This window comes from Penicillium soppii (assembly GCF_028829465.1).
Source record: "Penicillium soppii strain IBT 18220 chromosome Unknown utg000004l, whole genome shotgun sequence".
NCBI lineage: Eukaryota > Fungi > Ascomycota > Eurotiomycetes > Eurotiales > Aspergillaceae > Penicillium > Penicillium soppii.
The window spans coordinates 4665785-4685601 of NW_026643234.1; the positions used below are offsets into that span (position 1 = coordinate 4665785).

Here is a 19817-nt window from a genome sequence, read left to right on the forward strand (position 1 = left end):
CTGCATTCGCATATTTGCCTCTTTTTGACTTGAATATTGACATGGTGAGTCTCAGTATCATAGATCCCATGCTGGTTGACATAGACTTTTGAGCATATGACAGGGTGTTTGGAAAGAAGAAAAGAAGGTTGTCCCGTTCCATGGGCCCGGTTATACTTACTCATTTCTTAAATGCAGTCTAGTCCCGACTTGGCATGTTTTCATACTTTTGAATGGCCAATCAAATGTCAATTTTAAAGGGCGCAATACGAGTTATTCTGAACAATGCCCCTAATTTCACGCAGATTTCTTCCATATTTGGCCAAGGACTGCCATTTGAGCTTATTGCAGTTTTAGCCTCTCCCATCTTCCTGGTTTCTTCAACATTGTTTTCGTTTCATTCTTTTTTTAAATTCGACCCTCCAAAACAACAACCCCCGATTTCAGAAATGGAATAACAACAAAACACATCTCCAGCATACATGTATACACCTATAACTTGTACTCAATCCAATCCTATAATCTAATCGACCGAAATGCCCCCCTCTCGCTCGAGCATAACGAGCGACAACAATGAGCGCCTGGAACCGCGGCTGCTCCGCGCCGCCGAAAACAACGACATTGACTCCCTCCACAAAATAATCTCCCTCGCTAAAGAAACAAACCAACTAACCGACAACTTCCTCCGCATAGCGCTCATGCGCAGCGCCGAACGAGCCAATCCCGAAGCAACAGAATACCTCCTCAACCACGGCGCAAAAACAGATGTCCAGTCCAACAGACCCTCCCCACTCCTCCGCGCCGTAGAAAAAGACAACTACCAAATCGTTAAATTACTCCTCGACGCAGGCGCATCACCCAACACGTCCGATAAGGAAGGTCGCACGGCGCTCATGACCGCTGCATGGAAGAACCACGTTGATATTTTGCAATTGCTTATATTGCGCGGCGCGGACGTTAATGCGCGCGATCACCGCCTGAGAAATGCGCTGCATAATCTTGCTGCTGATCGGGCGTGTCGATGGGGGTGGGGCGAGGACGTTGTGAGAGTACTGCTTGTTGAAGGGTTTGATGGGGGAGGCGTTGATGAGCTCGGTCGGACGCCGCTGCATTGGGCTTGTGCGACGGGCAATTGGAAATTGGCTGAGATGTTGCTTTCGCGGCCGGATGTGGAGATTGATGCTGTTGAGTTGAGAGGCAAGACGGCGTTGCATGTTGCTACGGCTCATGATCGGGAGGACATTGTTCGCTTGTTGCTTGACCATGGGGCGAGTGTTAACGCTACTAGTGATGGTGGTTGGACGCCGCTTCATAATGCGTGCGATAAGGGGGACGAGGCCATTCTGAGAACTCTGTTGGCCCATGGTGCGCATTTGAATGCGCAGCTTTTGAACGGCGTTACTGGGCTGCATCTTGCTGCTCAGGGAGGCCATCGCAACATTGTGGAGTGTTTGCTCGAGAGGAAAGATTTGAAGAGAAGAGTTCGGGATAATTTTGGGAGTACGCCTTTTTTGCGCGCGGCACAGTTCAAGAGGAAAGATATTGTGCTTTTGTTGGCGCCTTTCAATAATGTGCAGAGTCTTTCCGAGGATGTGAAGGGGGCCTGTGCGGCTTTTGATGCGACGGTCGTTGACTTTGGAAATTTCCATAATGAGAACCGTGTCAAGCGCATCTCGGTATTTGATTTGCTGTATGGCAGGGACAAGGAGAATCCGAGGAAACAGGCCTTTACTACGCTTCCGGTTGATAGCCGAGCGACTGATTTCCGCTGGATTCATTTACCTGCCAACAATATGGCGTGGGTTGAGGCTTTGCTCACCAAGTCGTTCATTGAGGAAGGAGCGCACGATGTGGATGGGTTCAAGGGCTTGGAGAAGTCCTTTAACTATCAGCATCGGGGTCAGAGGACTCACTCACATTTCATGCGGCCATTGTGTCAGAATACACCACGGACGATGCGGCGGCGATATGAAGAGGAGACTTTGGAGGAACAAGTGTCTGACCAGGGACAACCGAAGTCGGACAATACGGGTCGCAAGCAAAAAAGTCCAGGTGGCAAACTTGACCGTGTCGATTCTTATTCCCACGATGAAGGCCCAGGAGGCTCTCATGGAAAGAAGAGCAAAAACAACAACCAGAAGCGAGGAAAGTCAGGAAGTACACCAGGGACCCCTAAGTTTGAAACCAAAGGAAAACCATCATGGGGTATGAGCGAGAAGCAAACACGGGCATCACCGATGTCCCTGTCAACCATGTGTAAAGACCCCCACCCTCTTGTTTCTGAATGCAACGTCTGCGTATTCATGCCCTACCTGCACTTTGAGACTACAGAGCGAAGACAAAAAATGCAGGATGCAATCGCCCGGGCGGAAACGCTGAGCTTTGTGCCGAACGGGATCAAGCGAATGCGCACGAGAGATGAGATGCTCATCGACGCACATCTTTCGTCCTCAACAACCTCGCTCCATGTCCGTCGAACACTGGACCAATTTTTCTACCCCAACATTGACACCCAGAGCCGCGACGGAGATCAGGTGGTGTTTCGGTACCAGACCAAAAGTCCAGGCATGGAGTCTGACCCTAAGATCTTCATGGTAGATCAATTGTGGATGTGGCTTCTAGGCCCGAATCTCATCGTGACGGCCTTTCCCCAGAGATGGGACCAACCAAAAAACGACCCCCTCAACGTGTTAGATGGGATTATTGAAGACATCAACTCCAAAACCAGAGACCCTGTCAAGTCTGTATATGATCTGGCAATCATAATTACCAATCGATGCTCAGGGGTGTTCGACCGCCACCGACTAGGTGACGAGGAGTATCAATTTCTGGACATGTTCGAGTCATCCATCGGCATAGCAACAGACAAAGAGACACTCCTCTTTAATCAATTCAACCATGCCTCCGTCCAAGCATCAGACTGGCTAAAAAGCCACCGCAAACTCGACGGATCTTTCAGCTCATCCCGCACAGGCACAGACGAGGATGGCCTGAGCAGCGATTACTGTGACGAAGATGGTCAGCCGCTATTCGTCGACCGACTCCTAGATATCGGACAAGAAACCGATCTCCTGGCAGAAACAAAAGACATCCGAGACGAGCTGAACATGATCCGCACAGTACTGGATCACCAAAAATACGTACTGATCGATTTCCAAGATGTGATCTGCGAGACATACCAAGGCCAGCACCGCTCACAGGTTGAAGTCAAGAAACGATTCAAGGATCAGCAGCGCATGATCGATATGCACCTCAAAGATATCGACCGCATGGATAAACAAGCCGAGCGCATTTACCACTCTATCACGGATCTGCTCGATCTGAAACAGAAACATGCAAATGCTTTCGAGGCCCGCTTCGCTCGCGACCAGGCGGCCGGTACCGCGCGCCAGAGCAAAACGATTATGGTTTTCACTGTCGTGACTATTGTTTTCCTGCCATTGTCATTCATTTCTTCCATTTTCACTATCAACTTGAAAGAGTTTGCCAATTTGAATCTAGGCTATGTCGCAAAATTCACCTTTGGAATCGGATTCGCGATCTCCATCCCGCTCGTCTGGGTCGCGTTGATGGTCGATGATATCGGTGGTTTCTTTCGCGTTGGCAGTCGGCGCTGGCGGTCCAAAAACAAGGCGCCGGCGACAAGTGAACGGAGTGAGCCGTTGCAGGCTTTGGAAATGGAGAGAATTCTTAGTGTGTCGCGGATGCGCAGGAGCGTCGATGTCGAATACCGGGGTAATGTGCTACCTATTTCGACGCGCGGCTCTGTCGTGTCGAAACGGGCCGAGGCTTATCCCGCTGGATTGGGGATTAGTACTGCAAGAAAGAGTTATGATTTACGATCTAGTCAGGACTACCGATCACGATGATATGATTTATGATACATGATGCCCAAAATCTTGGGAAAAATTTATATTACAGGTATTTTGCTGTTGCAATATCAAGGCATATTTAGCCGCTATACACTCACAATTGTTTGGGGGCAGTCTGCGGGTTGAATAGTTGAAATTTTAGAGTTATGATCCCGTCTATAGCGCTAAAAGCAAACAGATTCGAAACGGTTGGAGAGATGTGTCGTAACTCTCACACATACAAATCTAGTTCTATAACTGAATGGTCTCTTCATACCCACTCCCATTCCCGCCCTTGCCGTTCCCCAAAATCTCTGCAGGGTGGTAGACATTCATAACAGCCATAGCAGCCCACATCAACACTGCATCGAAGACATACATGAAAACCTCATGGGTCATGATATACCCGCCGTAACCCTCGATATACTCGACCAAGCGGAAGACAGAACGAACCAGAATCAGGAAACTGACCAGATACAGCCCGATAAGGATAGTGACCCAGTTGCGCTGTTTAAAGCCCTGGCCACGGGTAAGATCGCGATCAGCTTGCGATTTGGAAGTTGGGTGGCGCGAGATTCGGAAGTGGAAAACGCTCGTTACGACGACGAAGCCTCCGAAGAAGATGAGTTGCACGATTAGTCCGCCGATTGTTACATTTGAACCGATGTCGTGCATGGAGCTGCCGGTGGACATGAGGCCGCCGCCTGTTGAGATAGAAGGTTTGATTAGTCGATGTGTCTTGCGGAGTCTATGGGCACAATTTCTCTTCAATCTTACCTGCACATTGCATGAGGAATGAGATCACATCACCCGTCACAAAGAACTTGGTCATCCATCTCACGGATACCATGCTCAGGTTCTCGGCATGAAGGTAGGTCACTGTTCGTCCTAGGATCATGTAGACTGACGCGGCGTATAGTGGCGGAGCGATCAGGATGAAAGTTGTCTGCATTGCGTATAGGGGGATTCCGTAGTAATTGTCATGCGATGCCGCTCGGCAGATATATCCTATAATCTGGACTTTATTGTATCAGATTAGTTAGAGCTTTGCGAAAAGATGACTGAAAACACTCACGGATTCCACCGATCACAAATGGAATGAAATACCAGCATCGCGCTTTAGTGAGCTGATAGCCATGGTATGCAGTTGAGGCGCCGAACAGAATAATGAAAATAATTGCCGCTGGCAGAGAGGGATTATACCCGTAGATATTGCGCTCGTCAGCCATTTTGTATTAGAATTCGGGTGTATGATTTTATTTTCTCCATTCGAAGTAGCATTGAGTCCTTATATGAACAGTTCGCTAACATAGATTTGAAACAAAATCAATTGCCGTTGAGATCCACTATATTCTAGGCGACCTCTAAATTCAGAACAATTGATTCGCTCGTTGTTATTATCATCTCGAAATCTTCTTGGCTTTCTGCTTCGGCGTGGGGCTATGTATCCGTTTCCGTGTCCGTATTCGTGCCCGCATCTCCGTATCCGTTCTCGAATTCACATCCTTCCAACTACATCTACTGTATCACTTCTATGATAATGGGCCCAAGGAGATCACATCGAAAATCGAGGAATGGGTGTCCGGAATGCAAAAGCCGCAGACTTAAGGTAAGCATGCCGACAGATTTCGACCTACTTCGTTCTAACCCTCGCAGTGCGATGAACGTTATCCATGCACGAATTGCACTAAACATGCAATCCCATGCAGCTATATAGATCGAGGCTCTTCGACTCCCGTTGACACTCCGGCCACTCTGCCAGACTCATTTGTTCACTCGCATGGACCATCGCCGTTGAATCTGGAGTCGTATCCGGTAACTCCCGGATCTGTGGTCAACCACAACTCTAGGCCAGAGAGCAGATCTGATATATTGCATTTCCTGGCTGACTCGCCGCATGGCCCTCCGGTTTTGAATAAAGATGACTGGGCATCTGATCTTGAATTGATGCACCATTATTGCACCTTTACATGCAATACCTTGACGATTCGCGAAGACTCGCGACATGTCTGGCGTGTTGTTTTACCTATGGAAGGGTATTCAAATAAATATTTGATGCATGGGATTCTTGCTTTGGCTGCTTTGCATCGTGCTTACCTCTATCCAACCCAGAGAGAAAAGTACATCAAAGCTACGGCCTACCATCAGGCGGCTGGGTTGAATGAGTTCCGGGAACTGATCGCTTCGCCGATTGATCCTAGTAACTGGCAGCCTGTCTTTTGCTTCTCTTCTATGATCATGGTATATGTTTGTGCCTCGCCGATCCGCATAGGTGAGGATCGCTGGCCCTCTCCAATATTGAATATGGCAGAATTATTTTCTGTCGTCAAAGGAATGCAGACTATCATGGAGCCGTGGTTACACTCTCTTCGAAAAACGCAACTTGCACCGCTTGTAAACTGTGTCTATCTTGATGATGAAATTCTCATCCCAAGGTAAGTCTTTCATTGCTTGGTTGTTAATTCTAGCTGATCTTGTCTCAGTCCAGCTGTGATGCAACAGTCTTTGCTTCCCCCAGGGACTCACGATCAATTAATTCTACTTCATCAATTCATCGATAACTACCCATTCCCTCAGAAATCCCAGTCTCATGAGGAATCCGGCACATCTGACGGGTCACACACTGACCATCGGGAAGACTATAAGAAAGCCCTGAAGTATCTTGAAACTTCAATACGTCAGATTGATCTTGCTGGGCCCCATATCGAGATTGGAATGGTTCTTATGTGGGCATACTCACTTTCTAAGCGATTTCGAGATGATTTGGAATCATATCAAGCCCCTGCTCTGGTTCTCACGTCTTACTGGTGTGTTTTGTTACATCTTGTTGACAATTCATGGTTTATCAATGGCGCCTCGAAGCAGCTGCTGGGGGATATTGAGAGCAAAGTCCATCCTGCATTCCGGGATTGGTTGGTATGGCCGAAAAAGTGGGTTTTTGGGAAATGATAAAGTACTGTATACTACAACTAAGGCAGAAGACAGAGATTATCGACGATTACCAAATCTACAGTAATCAATTTGGAATGGTAGGTGCGGCCCACAAGTAAACGATGTAGTTCTTCCGAATCATGACTCTCTCTCTCTCTCTATATATATATACAATACTCGTCTCAACTCATTCTCGTGACAAGTTCATTACGATTTAGCATTATCCTCAAATGAGATTATTCTTATTGTCCTTTTGCCTCTACTCGTCGTAACTTGATCACCTTTTGACCTACTGTACACTTATACTTTATACTACTGTACGGGCACCCATCGAGCTTTTATAGTTTTTTTGCTGCCTACCTATGCTTCCATCGACAAACCGAAAAGCAATGGCTGACAGGCGGTCGCGATGATTACTGCCAATTCTCCATATCTTTATATTCGATTACGGAGAGGGAAATGTTAGAATGCGGTGTTATATATTTGCCATATGGCATGTCAAATATCTGGTGCCAGTACTGCGGCAGTGTGTACTCACACAAGGTGCTGAGAGGTGAGACCTCAAATCCGCTAATTTTATACCTAGGTATCCGCCCCAGGGAAGCAACATATCTGCCAAATTATGTGCAAGAGATGTGCTGAAACATATAAAACCTGCAACCAGGTATGAGCCTTTTGCCTGCTCCTCGATGAAGGCATGTCAAGTTCGAGTATCTTGTCGCTGCGGGTTATTGAAGCACCTTTTCAAATTCGCAAATCCATCCGTATTTTGAGCACCAATAAATAATAGCCTTTGACCAAACAGAAAAAGCCCCGCTCGACTGAGGCTGCCAAGGTATGAAAGTTCACTGAGAGGTTTAGGTTCGGCGTAGGATATCAAACCTCGTCCCTGTGCTATGTATGTTACAACATATATATATACAGGTAATCTTTAGTCAAAATGCCACCATCGATAGTCTTTTTATGATTAGACGCAGCCTACCTTGGAAGGTGGGAAAAGTAAATTCATTGTTATTCGAAACTAAGTAAGTTATTAATACTGAAAGTTCTATCAAGCAAGCCCAGAGGTGTGGGATGGATTTTGACACAAGCTTCCATGCATGTAAATTTTTCAAATAGCCACCTGCCCACCCGCCCACAAACAAATCTTGATGGCTTTACAGAAACAAGATATTAGTCCTATACCTAGCTAGTCTAGTGCCTTCTTCGGAATGGAGTCAATTGATCTTCCTTCCACCAGGAATCTTCTGTGACAGATTCACCATCTTACTTACTAGACTGGTTTTGAGAAAATGGTAAGGCTAGCCCGGGCCCGTGGATAATGCCAAAAAACAAAAAACAAAAAAATATATGACAAGAACGGGATTCGAACCCGCGCCCCTTTCGAGACCAGAATGCTCACTGAGTTCAGCGAAGAGATAACTCTTGAGTCTGGCGCCTTAGACCAACTCGGCCATCTTGTCTTGATGACAAAACAGGCCGTTCTTTCTTATATGACACAGGGGTGTAAAACACGAACATAGTAATTCCTGATTCACAACCACAACCACAAGAACATTGAATAGCGATAGTTTCGGCGACGTGAGAAGCAATGGTAGCGACAAAATTACATAAAATGATGTTACCCACTTATGTGTCCGGGTGATGTTGACTGCACCTAAAAACATTGACTTTCTCTTCTTAATGATATGATGTTCACAAAAAAAAAGAGATAAACCGCATATGTGCCCTAAAGCATGGCCGTAACCCTAAGGGATCAAATCGTCTGATGTTTAATAGGTATCATGTCCCTGAATGATTGTGAGGCTAGCAGGCCAAGGCAACACAGAGATATTAGATGTGAAGTGAAAGCTACAGTTGTGGTCTAGTTAGGCAAAAATATTTAAGGCAGTTGATGGCCTGAGCCCTAAGGCATATATAAATCATTCATGTGGGGCATCGCATCGTTATGTTTGAAAGAGGCAGGTGGTAGCACGCTATATACTGACACGTCTGACTGGGGCAACTTAAGTTACTGAGAAAAAATTCCCGACTAGATTAAAGAGGCAAGGTCGGCTTATTTGGTACATTTTCTCTACATGCTATAGGTAAGCTTATTCTATGAGGCTGATGAGTGGTTGGTTGCCTTGTTTGGATGTAAGGGAATGTAAACAGATCCAGCCAATCAGAAAGAAAGGAAAAAAGAAGGTCCGAGAGCCCAAAGGTCCAGACTCACGGAAGGACCGATAAGGAATTATGTTACTTGTTGTTGATTTCGCGATTCATTTAATTATGGCGCCATCCTCGGTATACATGTACGTGTGTGTATATCGGTACATATGTATACATTATAGTTCGACGACACCATACTAGCGTCAATATGAAAATTTGAATTCCACCTGCTTCTCACCTGCCTCGTATGCAGGGTCCATCTTACCTTCTTACATCTCTCTCTGAAACAATCGTAATTATTGATCATCATGTCCAAGGAAGATAAGAAGGAATCGGGCTATGGCTTGGGAACGGAAATTGATGGCACTGACTCTGGCACTGACTCTCTCGATACTATTACTGCGCTGATTGCTGAAGGTACGTATCGTCTTTATGGTACAGCTGCATCCATGCTGACTTCGTTCATCCAGACCACCAACATGACATCAAGCTTCGGACTATGTCTTGGCACAAGACTGCTTGTCTGCTTGCAGGCGATCAGGTCTGCCTGGCTATCATGGCCCAGTCATGGTCTCTCTCGTAAGTCCACATATCGTATAACGGTGAGTGAAGCTGATGAAAGTGTACAGTGTTCTGGGATGGGTTCCTGGAATTATTACTATGGTCTTGTGCTGCATCCTTTTCTGGTTTACCTCCATTACCATGCACAAGTACATCATGAAATACCCTCAGATCAAAGATATCTGTCAGTTATCAGCCGTTGTGCTCCCGTCCCCATGGGATCTAAACTAACAGCTGACAGGCGACTTTGGATACTATATCTTCGGAAAAAGCAAGGCTGCCTATGTTTTTTCAGCATTCATGTTGCTTGCAAACAATATCTTGTTGATCGGTTTCCACACATTGACCGGCGCCAAGGTTCTGAATACCCTCTCCGACCACTCGCTGTGCACAGCTGTGTTCTCAGTAATTGTCACCATTATGGGAATCGTCATGTCCATGCCCCGAACTCTGAACCATGTCAGCTTCATGTCGATGTTTTCATGTCGGTCACACCCCTCCCGAAAGTTCAATTCACTACTAACTGTTACATTGCAGCTGCTTGCATGGGAATCGCGATTCTTCTCTTCATGGTGTTCGCTGGAATTGAGAAAGCCCCTCTGTACGGGTACAATGGAAGCTTCCCCACTGACGGGCCTGTAAAAACCTACGCATTCCCCCTTCCAGGCACCACATGGGTTGCATGCATGAACGCCGTGCTGAATATCACCTTCCTTTGGGTCCCCCAGATCCTATTTCCGACCTTCATCGCTGAAATGGAAAGGCCACAGGACTTTCCCAAAGCGCTGGCTGTTTTGACCGTGATTTCCGCGGTCCTGTTCATTGTGCCTCCGGCCATCGGATTCCGCTACCTGGGACAATACGCCACAGCACCGGCATTCGGCAGTCTGGGCGTGGTATCCTACAAGAAAGCATCGTTCGGCTTCGTGATTGTTCCGACCTTGATTATCGGCGTGATCTACGCCAATGTGACAGCGAAATTCATTTACACTCGGGTTCTGGGCGCCTCCCGCCACAGCCACAGCCACACGGTCGTCGGATGGAGTGTTTGGGGTGGCATCATGGTTGGAATTTACCTGATCGCGTTCGTATTCTCCGAGGTTGTTCCCAGCATGGGTGATTTCCTCTCCCTGCTTAGTGCGGCATTTGACTCCTTCTTTGGATTCATTTACTTTGCTATTGCGTACTGGCAGCTCAACCGCGGCTCGCTGTTTAACGGCCTCGGAAAGACTACCATGACTTTGTTCAATGTCTTTATCTTTATCGTTGGACTCTTTATTCTAGGACCTGGACTCTACGCTGCTGTGGAGGCTATCATTACAGACTACTCGGGGTCTGTGACGCCGGCCTTTACTTGCGCTAACATAGCCATTTAAGGGATGATTCATTGCTCTTCTGAACAGATAGAATTTTGGGGTCTTTTGTGCTTAATCAAACGGTTGACGGGACCACAAAGACAGAAGGAAATTAGGATAATACCAGCACATTAGTACCATGATTCTCTCTTTATTTTCGCGTATTGGTTTACTTTCTGCATCACCCCGTTCTTCGTGATATCATGACACGCTGCGTAGCTTCGTCACCACCACCCTAGAGGCTTTCGCCAGCCACTTCATTTTCATTTTCTCGCACTGTACTGAATGCACTCATATACTTGCATATTAACTATTACTACGACGTTATACCACCATGGGGAAGGTCTAATTTACGCAGAGTTTGAATGCTTTAATACGCAGCCACACTAACTCAACACAGCGTACACACAGAACTCGTAAAGCACCATATGCATTGAAGTAAATCCGGACCTGGCTCTATTCAACCTAGCTGAGCATTGAAATGGGTCGATTTTATACAGAGAGTATATCAGAGAGCTGCAAGGCCATGTTTGGAGCTTTAAAGAGCGACATTCGCCTATAACTCCCTTATTTCCGATACACACTCATTGTGTGGCCTTACTAAGGCTACGCTGAAGTGTACAGCATGGCGCTCTTTGTTTGATATGATACATTGACGTGATTAGAACTGCACTAGGAGGCTTACGCGGAGTCGATCGATGGATGATTTGATTAGTGGCTTGTGACGAATGAGAAGGATGTTCTCAGTATTTTGTAAGTCGGTACTTTGTCTGTTGTGCGAGCACTTTCGAGCCGAGATGTGGTATATTTTGAGGTCGTATGCCCCTTATGGACCGCTATTTAATACAAAATAAATGATTGAATGTTAGAAATTCAATTGTTCAAACTGTCTGATACAACTCAGGGGAATATTCTGAAAGATCCTAGAGCTATTCGAGCTTATTCGTACTTTTGCTATCAATTGCATATGGAGATGAAAAGTAAGCGCCATACTTTTTAGTTTAAATCGTCGAAGATGTCCAGATCGCTCAAATGATCGGTCAATATACCAAATCAATCATCCGCACCAGCAATCCGCTCATGCCTCCACTGAATAAGCCCCGCATTAATTAAGATAGGAATCGCCTGGTCCTCAATCCACTCGGTACATTTAATCAACGGCCGACGCGGTTCTCCAGCCTCATAAAAAGTCAAAGGATCCCAAGTCTTTACCGGCTCTGTCCTCATAGTCACCTTGTTGAAAGCCTTTTGCTTCGGCGGAGCAGGAATAGACTTGAGAATATCATTCCAGTTCTTGGGATAATTCAGCGCGCGCGTATGGCCAATGAGCTCCTTTGAATAAAAGTTCTCATCATTCTCGGGATCGTCTACTGACACAGCCTCGTAATGCATTCCTGTGACGATGTCGCCGGTGACGTGGTGCTTTATGCCGGTGCGTGGGCCTTGTTCGTTCGATTGGATGAAGAGGATGGTGTGGTACCGCGACTGGTACATGTCTGGGTCTTGGATGGATAGTCTGAACTTTACTTTGTAGACTGGGTAGATTTGGGAGGTTGCCATTGTTGCTTGGACATGAGATTTGTGAGAAAATTGCCGACGTGAATGTCAAGTCATCCTTTTAATGTCCCTTTCCACCAGTACCCCTCATTGCAACTTGTTTGGCAGATAGGGTATCACGAAAAGCAAGTAGCCGGCGGGTGAATACAAATAGTCATGTGTAGACCTCCTTTGAACGGGATTCCCTTTGATGAAAGGTTTAAATTCTAATTGGTCTAGTCTTGTTTTCCTATCCCTGTCAGTGCGATGCGATTCTGGCCTACCTTGTATCCCCTCCTTCTCTATATAAACTTGATTAGCAAAAGGTTAATTTGATAGTATTTCTTTTCTAAACATCCTAACCTCCCCGATGAGAGGTCTGTATCTAGCTGGTTTGTGAATTAGACAGACAGTCGACAGTGCAAAAGTCAGCGGGGAGGCAATAAAAATTCCCTTAGTGATTCGACATCTCTAGTATAGCATGATCTAAAATTCTCAGTATGTACTCAAATGGTTCTGAGATTTGTCGCTAGGTAATTGTGACCTACCAATATTTACCACTGAACTTGCACTCATATCTTTCCCTTATACCAAATGCGGGGAGGGGACCACCAAACCATCAAACTGCATGACTTCCGAGCTTAATCGTCGCCGATCATTCTGTCGCTGAACTTTGCTCGCATATGCTATTTATAGCGCCTCTCGTGTTTCTAACCCGCTGTAGGGAAGTATAAAAACTATAAATGCAGGAACACGAACTTACGAGGAGAGATCAACAAAACTCCCAATCAGTGCGTTTGGCCCCCATGCTATAGTTAGTTAATCCCGTCCAAGATCGTCTAACACCATTCCATAGTCAGGTATATAATTCGAATTTCACGAAATGCATAGTGTTGGGAGGCTGGATACGAACGTTGGGTTGCATTTGTTGCGAGAAATACGAATTGCCAAGTCGAGGTATGCTATGGCACATGAATAGAGACACGTTCTTTTCATTCGAAATTGAAGGAGTACTTGCCTATAAAAGGCTCGACATCCACTGCCATTAGATCCATCTACAATTCATTCTCTCAAGACAAAATAACAATCACTATAACAAGCATCGACCAAGCAGACCATCATGCATTTCATCTCCCTCATCGCCATCTCCCTCACGACCGCCATAACAACAGTATCCGCTTATCCCATCACCGGAGACTCAGTCAACTGCCGCTCGGGACCAGGAACAAGCCACGCAGTCCTGAAAACGTACAAGAAAAGCCAAGATGTCAAAGTAACCTGCCAAACGACCGGCACTGCCGTCTCCGGCAACAACATCTGGGACAAGACATCCGACAACTGCTACGTAGCGGACTACTACGTGAAAACCGGCAGTTCGAGCTACGTGACCACGCCATGTGGCAGCAGCAGTGGCGGCGGCGGTAGTAGCGGCACCGGAAAAGCCATCATCGACGCCGCCGAGAAAGAGAAAGGACTGCCGTATGTCTGGGGCGGCGGTGGATGCAAGGGACCCTCGAAGGGCGGCTTCGACTGCTCTGGTCTGACGCAGTATGCTATCTGCCAGGCGTTGAAGAAGACGATTCCGCGTGTTGCGCAAGACCAGTACGATACTAGTATGGGGAAGCGGTATCCGCGGTCGGAGGCTAAGGCTGGGGATCTTTTGTTTTGGGCTACTGGAGGTGATTGTAAGAACAAGGTTGCGCATGTTGGGATTTTCATTAAGGATGGGTTGATGATCAATGCTGCGAGGACTGGGACGCCGGTGAGAGAGCAGGCTATTTGGACTTCTTATGGTGGGGAGAGTATTTGTCCTTATGTTATGAGGTATGTTACATGAAGGTCGAGGATTTGGGAACTGTGGACTGACTTGGCGATAGATTTACCTGAGTTTCGTTGATTCTGGCTTCTCTTCTGGAACTCGTTGGGCTAGATGAGCTAGACATGGACCCTGCTGCTTTTGAGGAATGTTTTCTAGTATGAGAAATATTTGCGTTGGTAGTGAGAATAGCATTTGAGCTTCGCATCCGTTGATTGTCTCGTACTTTCTGGATCACGACCGTGAGATCCTTTTGTTCGTCATTTAACTACTCGAGGGCCATTGGTTAGGAGGGGGAGTATTTTGTTCTAGTATCTTCAAATACTCTAGTATCTTCAAATTGTACCTACATCTCTAGAAGCGGGAGACATCCCTGCCAAAGATCTTGTTCAAGGTCCACCGGAAAGCCACCCTGAACTTATTGCGCCAGCTGATACTCATGGTGATGTATGCCGCATTCCAAACAAGCGAAGCAGTACGTCCCTTGATACCATCGGGCAGATACTTGCGCGTATGCCCAGCATCTTCGTGTGGGATTTGCATCAGCGCGCGCTCGCTTCCGATGTATGCCATTGTACCCATATTACGGAAAGAGAAAGACGGAGTCTGGTTCAAGTCTTTCTTGTTTAGATGAGAAGCTAGCCACTTCGCTTCTTGGAAGGTGGCCTGTGCGGTTGCAGGGGGGGCGCCGGTCTCTGGCATGGCGTTGTCACCCAGGGCAAAGACGTCCCGGAGAACTGCTGTCTGACCAGCTTCGTTCTGTAGCTGAACGCGTAGATGGCCGTCGACTAGCAGCGGGCCCTTCCTGGGGGCTTTCTTGAATTGCCATGATTCTTGTTCTGCACTGGCGGGGACTTCCTCGGAGCCTTCAAAGGCATGGATTGAGTTTGTTGGGAAGTCGACTGTGCCCAGAGATTGGGTGATGAATTTGGGCATGGCGTTACCCGTTACCCAAACACACATTCCAACGCCAACTTGACCTTCCTCTTCCGTCTCGAGGGTCAGACAACGCTTGGGGTCCATCTCGTGGAGCGATGAACCTCCAGGCGGACCCCAGCGTAAGCTCTTGACATGGTGGGAGGTTTTAATATCGATGCCTTCTTTCTTCATTGTTTCCATGGCGTACCGAGAAAGCGACTCATCAAACATCGACAGGACCTTGGGCGCAACATCATACAAAGTGATCTTGGGGATCGCGTTTAGGGTAGGGTATAGCACCATCATATCATCATAGATAAAATCGCGCAACGACGCTGCAAGCTCAATACCAGTTGGACCAGCCCCGACGATTGCGAAGTGCAACAAGTGTTTCTGCATATCCGTAGTAGTTGTCGGCAAAACGGCTAGTTCGAAGCATTCTCGCACGCGGCGTTTCACCCGCTTAGCGTCTCCGATGTCTTTGAAAAACATAGCATTCTCCCTCACTCCAGGTGTTCCAAAAGTGCGGCTGACTGCCCCTACCGCAATGATAAGCTTGTCATACGGGACCTCGAAAGTCTCTCCCTGTTCCCACAGACGCTGGTTCTGCATGGGCTTCTTGCTCGTGGTCTCCGGGCCTTCCTCGGTCTCTCTATCCTCTGTTCGAGGTGACTCGGTGACTCCACTCTTGACCACAGTTGCTTCACAGAGGATAGTCTTCTTTTTCAGGTCGATAGCCCGCGCGGCTGCTTGTATGAAGTCGACCTTGGACCGGGGATCACGAACAGGCTCGACAATGTTCGAGAAATCGAGGGATCCGCTGGCCGCATCGGTGAGGAGAGGAGTGAAGACGAAGTATGACCGAGGTGAGATGATGAGAGGAGAGTAGTTCTTAGGGGAGAGCCTGCGCGAGAGTGTGTATCCACCCCAGCCAGATCCGAGAATGACGACTCGCTCTTTCTGGTTCTCAGACTGTGGGAGTGCAGTGGATCTGTCGACTTGGGTTGCAAGGCATCTTAGTGGAAGTGCGCGGTTTGGGGGTGATATTTTGGAGAATATCGTATGCGCAGATTGGAGAGAATTGGCAGGACAAGCCAAAGGAGTTCGGATACGTAGGGCCTGGCGCTGCAGAGGGAGCATTGTGCCCAATGGCCTGGGTTTCATGGCAACGCTGTGTGGCTTTGTTAGTATATCGGAATTAGTTTTCTATAAAATTGCTTTTTCTCAGCACCACGAGCTCTATAAACCATCCGGCATCGGTGCTCGCTCCCCGCTGACACATTGATGACTTCATCCTCGGTTGAATGAGGAAAGGAGAGGCCCGGATCGGGACTTTGGCCATACATTCTGGCCAGGTCCACTCAGGATCCATACGGGATCGGATACACTGCTCCCGTGAACATGTTTAGGACTTTAAGCTGTGGTATCAAGCTCGTGGAGACGCCCGGAACCCTTCGGAGCGATCGGTGAGGGCCAGCTGCACGTGCCGTCGGAAAGCATCGGGAGATCTAGGCACATAATTTTCACATGGCCATGAAGAGTTTTGATTTCTTTCAGCTGCAAAACATAGAATTGTGAGTCGATAAAAAGAGGGGAAGAGGTGCATTAAATTTGAAAGTCGAGGAAGATGCGCCATCATGTGACGTTGTGGTATGATGCTTGGCAAAATCACATGTAGTCGACGCAAGCCACAACATACATCTAGGCACATATTATCTGTAGCAGGGCAAAAATGGACATCCATAATAATGTTCTGGCATCCAGTTTTGAGAGGGCGTGATTTCACTGATGTGACCAGCACTAAAGAGATAGTAAAGATACCTACATTGATGTCAGATTTGTAAAAACACATTCAAACATGGCTTCGAAAGTATTTTGAAACAATATACTGGCCCAACGAACAAAATATTAACACTGATTATAGGTCTATAGAGATTTAGAGATTTGACTTACTTGGAAGAAAACAAAATCGCTCCGGGGCCATTGTTCTCGACATCGTCATCATTTTCATGCTCTCACAGTCTACAATAGAGGCGGTGACACGGGGCAAAATACCTCGGAGTACGACCCATGTGGCGTAATGTGGCGCAGTCGGACGCGAGTCAAAGCCTCGGATTTAGGACGAGACTACCCTATTCAGGAATTGATCCACCTACTTGTATACTTTTAGGTCTATTGATCTAAATTCGCCTCTCCGAACTTTGAATTTCTCGCGTGTTGACGAGTCATCGAGTGACGCATTGAGTGGCGCATCTTTATCACCGAGATATTGCTTCTTGCGGCACTGAAACTCGGTCCCGAGCCTGGATGGCGAATCGGCGTGGAGAGGATGTGCAGGGTTAGGCAGGGCCGTAATACGTAGACCTCCAGAATTACGGGGTATATGGCTGCCTTGTTGCGAAGAGAAATGTATATAAAAGGATGCCTATCACTTCTGCAGTACTTTCGGATTAGATCAAGTGTGTTCACTTTTCTTTGCTTTACCTTTTTCTCTGCCTTTTGATATCTTCCAGTATAACATTTCATCATTTCGATCTCCAAGTATCTGCACTCAAGTAAAACAGTACTTGCACCGAATATCGACAATCTAAGATGGCTTCCATCTATCATCTCAATCAACCCTCGAATCAATTTTGGGATTTCACCAATGGAAACCTAGAGGATCATCCTTTCTTTGCTCCTCGTGGTCACCACGGCCACCACGGACGCCACGCCGGCGGAGGTCCTAAGCATGATAGCCACCCTGATGCCACCGAAGCTGAAAACACCGAGCAAACCGGCGAGAAAGGCGAAGCCTCAGCATCTGACTCCGACTCCCCTGACAACCACCACCGTCGCTGCAATCACTGCGGAAAAGGCAAAGGCAAAGCTCGGGGAGGCCCTGGACACCACGGCCCAGGTCCATTCCGAGGAAATGGCGGCAAAGGAAAGCATGGACGTGGCCACCACGGCTTCAAGAGAATGCAGCCCACCGACGGCACCCAGCAATCTGACGCACCCCGTGCAGCAGATGAGTCCAACGCAAACCCATCAATCCCAAATGACAACAGCGAGTCCTCATCTGAATCCGAATCTCCGGACAACCACCGCCGTTACGGAAAATGCAAGAACAAGGGCCACGGCCCCGGTCACCATGGACCAGGCCCTTTCCGTGGCAAGGGTGGTAGGGGCAAGCACGGTCACGGCCCCTATGCTGGACCGTACGATTTCCACGGCCATGGTCATAGCCACGGCCACCACGGTCCTAGCCACGGCCACCACGGTCCTAGCCACGGCCACCACGGTCCCGGTGCCTTCGGCCTCGGTGGGCCCGGACGCCATAGTATGGGAAAGCATGGACACGGATACGGTCCCCACGCTGGACCCTATGGCTTCCCTGGCCACCACCACGGCGGACCTTTCGAGTTTGGGCCTCGAGGCCACCGAGGCGGTCACGGTAGATACGGTAGACACGACAGACCCCCATTCGGAGGCCCGTTTGACTTCCTCCACCAGATCGGCGCTGGTCTTAGACTCCCGATGAACGGACCTGCTCACGGTACCGACTTTATGCCTGCTGTTGATGTCTTCGATACTCCTGCTCGATACATTGTGCATGCATCGCTGCCTGGTGCTAAGAAGGGTGATCTCAGTATTGACTATAACGCCGAGGAGTCTGTCTTGCATTTGGCGGGTGTTGTTAACCGCCCTGGTGTGAGCGAGGATTTGCATCAGGCTCTTGTGATGGAAGAGCGCGGTCAAGAGGTTGGTGTTTTCGAGCGCGAGATCAGATTTGGTACTCGTGTGGCACCGGCTCCTGTTCTTGTTGATGGAATTTCGGCAAAGTTAGAGGATGGTGTTTTGAATATTACTTTGCCGAAGACTGTTCAGGATTCTCAAGTCATGAAGAAGAAGGTTTTCGTTGAGAATGGTGATGAGAATGAGAAAGATGCCATGGTAGTTGAAAGGACTTATACTCCAGTTGAGTCCGAGGAAAGTGACAATGAGGGCGAAGCTAGGGAGTATGTCAAGGTTCCTGTGCTGTGAAGCGCGAACTAGGATACTGTGATTTTGTATGAATTGGAGTTGGGGTACAAATTGTTGAAGCTGTTTTTTTGGTTTATAGTTGATATTGTTATAATGGAAATATGATTGCTATCTAATTTTGGTGGCGTGCATACATATGTGCCGGAAAATGCCTGGTACTCGAGACCTATCTCTTTCCGCTTCTTGATCTTAGAATCAAATTGAGCACTCCCTTAAGCACCCTGACCCACTCACAGATCATGATATGAGCGATCTATTTTACTTAAAGCGTATGATTAGAGTAGAAGGAATAAACGAACTAAATAAGCTATGTTATCGATGGCTTCTTGTGGTCTCTAACATCTCTGTAAGTATCTAGTGATTCGAACAACTCATGCATCTTGGCAGCTATTCACACGAATACACAGAAGCGCATGGTATCATGACAGATTTGATAGAAACGCAAGAGCTGGGCAATTCATGGCTGGAGATTTTCTTTTTTAGCGCGTTCGAATTCGTCAAAGAGACATGATCATCACACACAGAAATGGCGAGCGAATGGGATAGATAACGAAGCTCATAGTTGGGAGGTAGTTAAATGATAAGATTGTTTTGTGTTTTGTTGATACTGCAGAATGCCTGGACTTACCTGCCGCCGCTTTCTCGTTTGACTTCGTACCTTATTTTGCGGCGAAGTCATTTTATTGCTGTTTT

General features: G+C 47.5%; 8 protein-coding genes across 8 annotated transcripts; 5 read left to right on the plus strand and 3 right to left on the minus strand.

Moving 5' to 3' along the window:
- Nucleotides 1-515: 515 nt before the first annotated feature.
- Nucleotides 516-3848, plus strand: N7529_005187 (ankyrin repeat protein; the record flags this gene model as incomplete). The annotated part of the gene is made up of 1 exon (XM_057240714.1): nucleotides 516-3848. The coding sequence occupies one exon, from the start codon at nucleotides 516-518 to the stop codon at nucleotides 3846-3848; it is 3333 nt and encodes a 1110-aa protein (XP_057100009.1).
- A 234-nt stretch (nucleotides 3849-4082) lies between these two features.
- On the minus strand, nucleotides 4083-5059 carry N7529_005188 (RTA1 domain-containing protein; the record flags this gene model as incomplete). The annotated part of the gene is made up of 3 exons (XM_057240715.1): nucleotides 4083-4534; nucleotides 4608-4850; nucleotides 4906-5059. The coding sequence occupies 3 exons, from the start codon at nucleotides 5057-5059 to the stop codon at nucleotides 4083-4085; spliced, it is 849 nt and encodes a 282-aa protein (XP_057100010.1).
- Nucleotides 5060-5404: 345 nt separating this feature from the next.
- On the plus strand, nucleotides 5405-6880 carry N7529_005189 (uncharacterized protein; the record flags this gene model as incomplete). The annotated part of the gene is made up of 4 exons (XM_057240716.1): nucleotides 5405-5439; nucleotides 5540-6265; nucleotides 6314-6746; nucleotides 6809-6880. 4 exons carry the CDS (start codon nucleotides 5405-5407, stop codon nucleotides 6878-6880), a joined length of 1266 nt encoding a protein of 421 aa, XP_057100011.1.
- Nucleotides 6881-9220: 2340 nt separating this feature from the next.
- Nucleotides 9221-10849, plus strand: N7529_005190 (Amino acid transporter transmembrane; the record flags this gene model as incomplete). Its single annotated transcript, XM_057240717.1, has 5 exons — nucleotides 9221-9329; nucleotides 9383-9491; nucleotides 9542-9657; nucleotides 9715-9957; nucleotides 10011-10849. The coding sequence occupies 5 exons, from the start codon at nucleotides 9221-9223 to the stop codon at nucleotides 10847-10849; spliced, it is 1416 nt and encodes a 471-aa protein (XP_057100012.1).
- Nucleotides 10850-11881: 1032 nt separating this feature from the next.
- On the minus strand, nucleotides 11882-12388 carry N7529_005191 (uncharacterized protein; the record flags this gene model as incomplete). Its single annotated transcript, XM_057240718.1, has 1 exon — nucleotides 11882-12388. The coding sequence occupies one exon, from the start codon at nucleotides 12386-12388 to the stop codon at nucleotides 11882-11884; it is 507 nt and encodes a 168-aa protein (XP_057100013.1).
- Nucleotides 12389-13484: 1096 nt separating this feature from the next.
- Nucleotides 13485-14251, plus strand: N7529_005192 (C40 family peptidase; the record flags this gene model as incomplete). The annotated part of the gene is made up of 2 exons (XM_057240719.1): nucleotides 13485-14188; nucleotides 14242-14251. 2 exons carry the CDS (start codon nucleotides 13485-13487, stop codon nucleotides 14249-14251), a joined length of 714 nt encoding a protein of 237 aa, XP_057100014.1.
- Nucleotides 14252-14534: 283 nt separating this feature from the next.
- Nucleotides 14535-16238, minus strand: N7529_005193 (putative pyridine nucleotide-disulfide oxidoreductase; the record flags this gene model as incomplete). The annotated part of the gene is made up of 1 exon (XM_057240720.1): nucleotides 14535-16238. One exon carries the CDS (start codon nucleotides 16236-16238, stop codon nucleotides 14535-14537), a length of 1704 nt encoding a protein of 567 aa, XP_057100015.1.
- A 1452-nt stretch (nucleotides 16239-17690) lies between these two features.
- N7529_005194 (Hsp20/alpha crystallin family protein) lies at nucleotides 17691-19124 on the plus strand (the record flags this gene model as incomplete). Its single annotated transcript, XM_057240721.1, has 1 exon — nucleotides 17691-19124. One exon carries the CDS (start codon nucleotides 17691-17693, stop codon nucleotides 19122-19124), a length of 1434 nt encoding a protein of 477 aa, XP_057100016.1.
- Nucleotides 19125-19817: the final 693 nt, after the last annotated feature.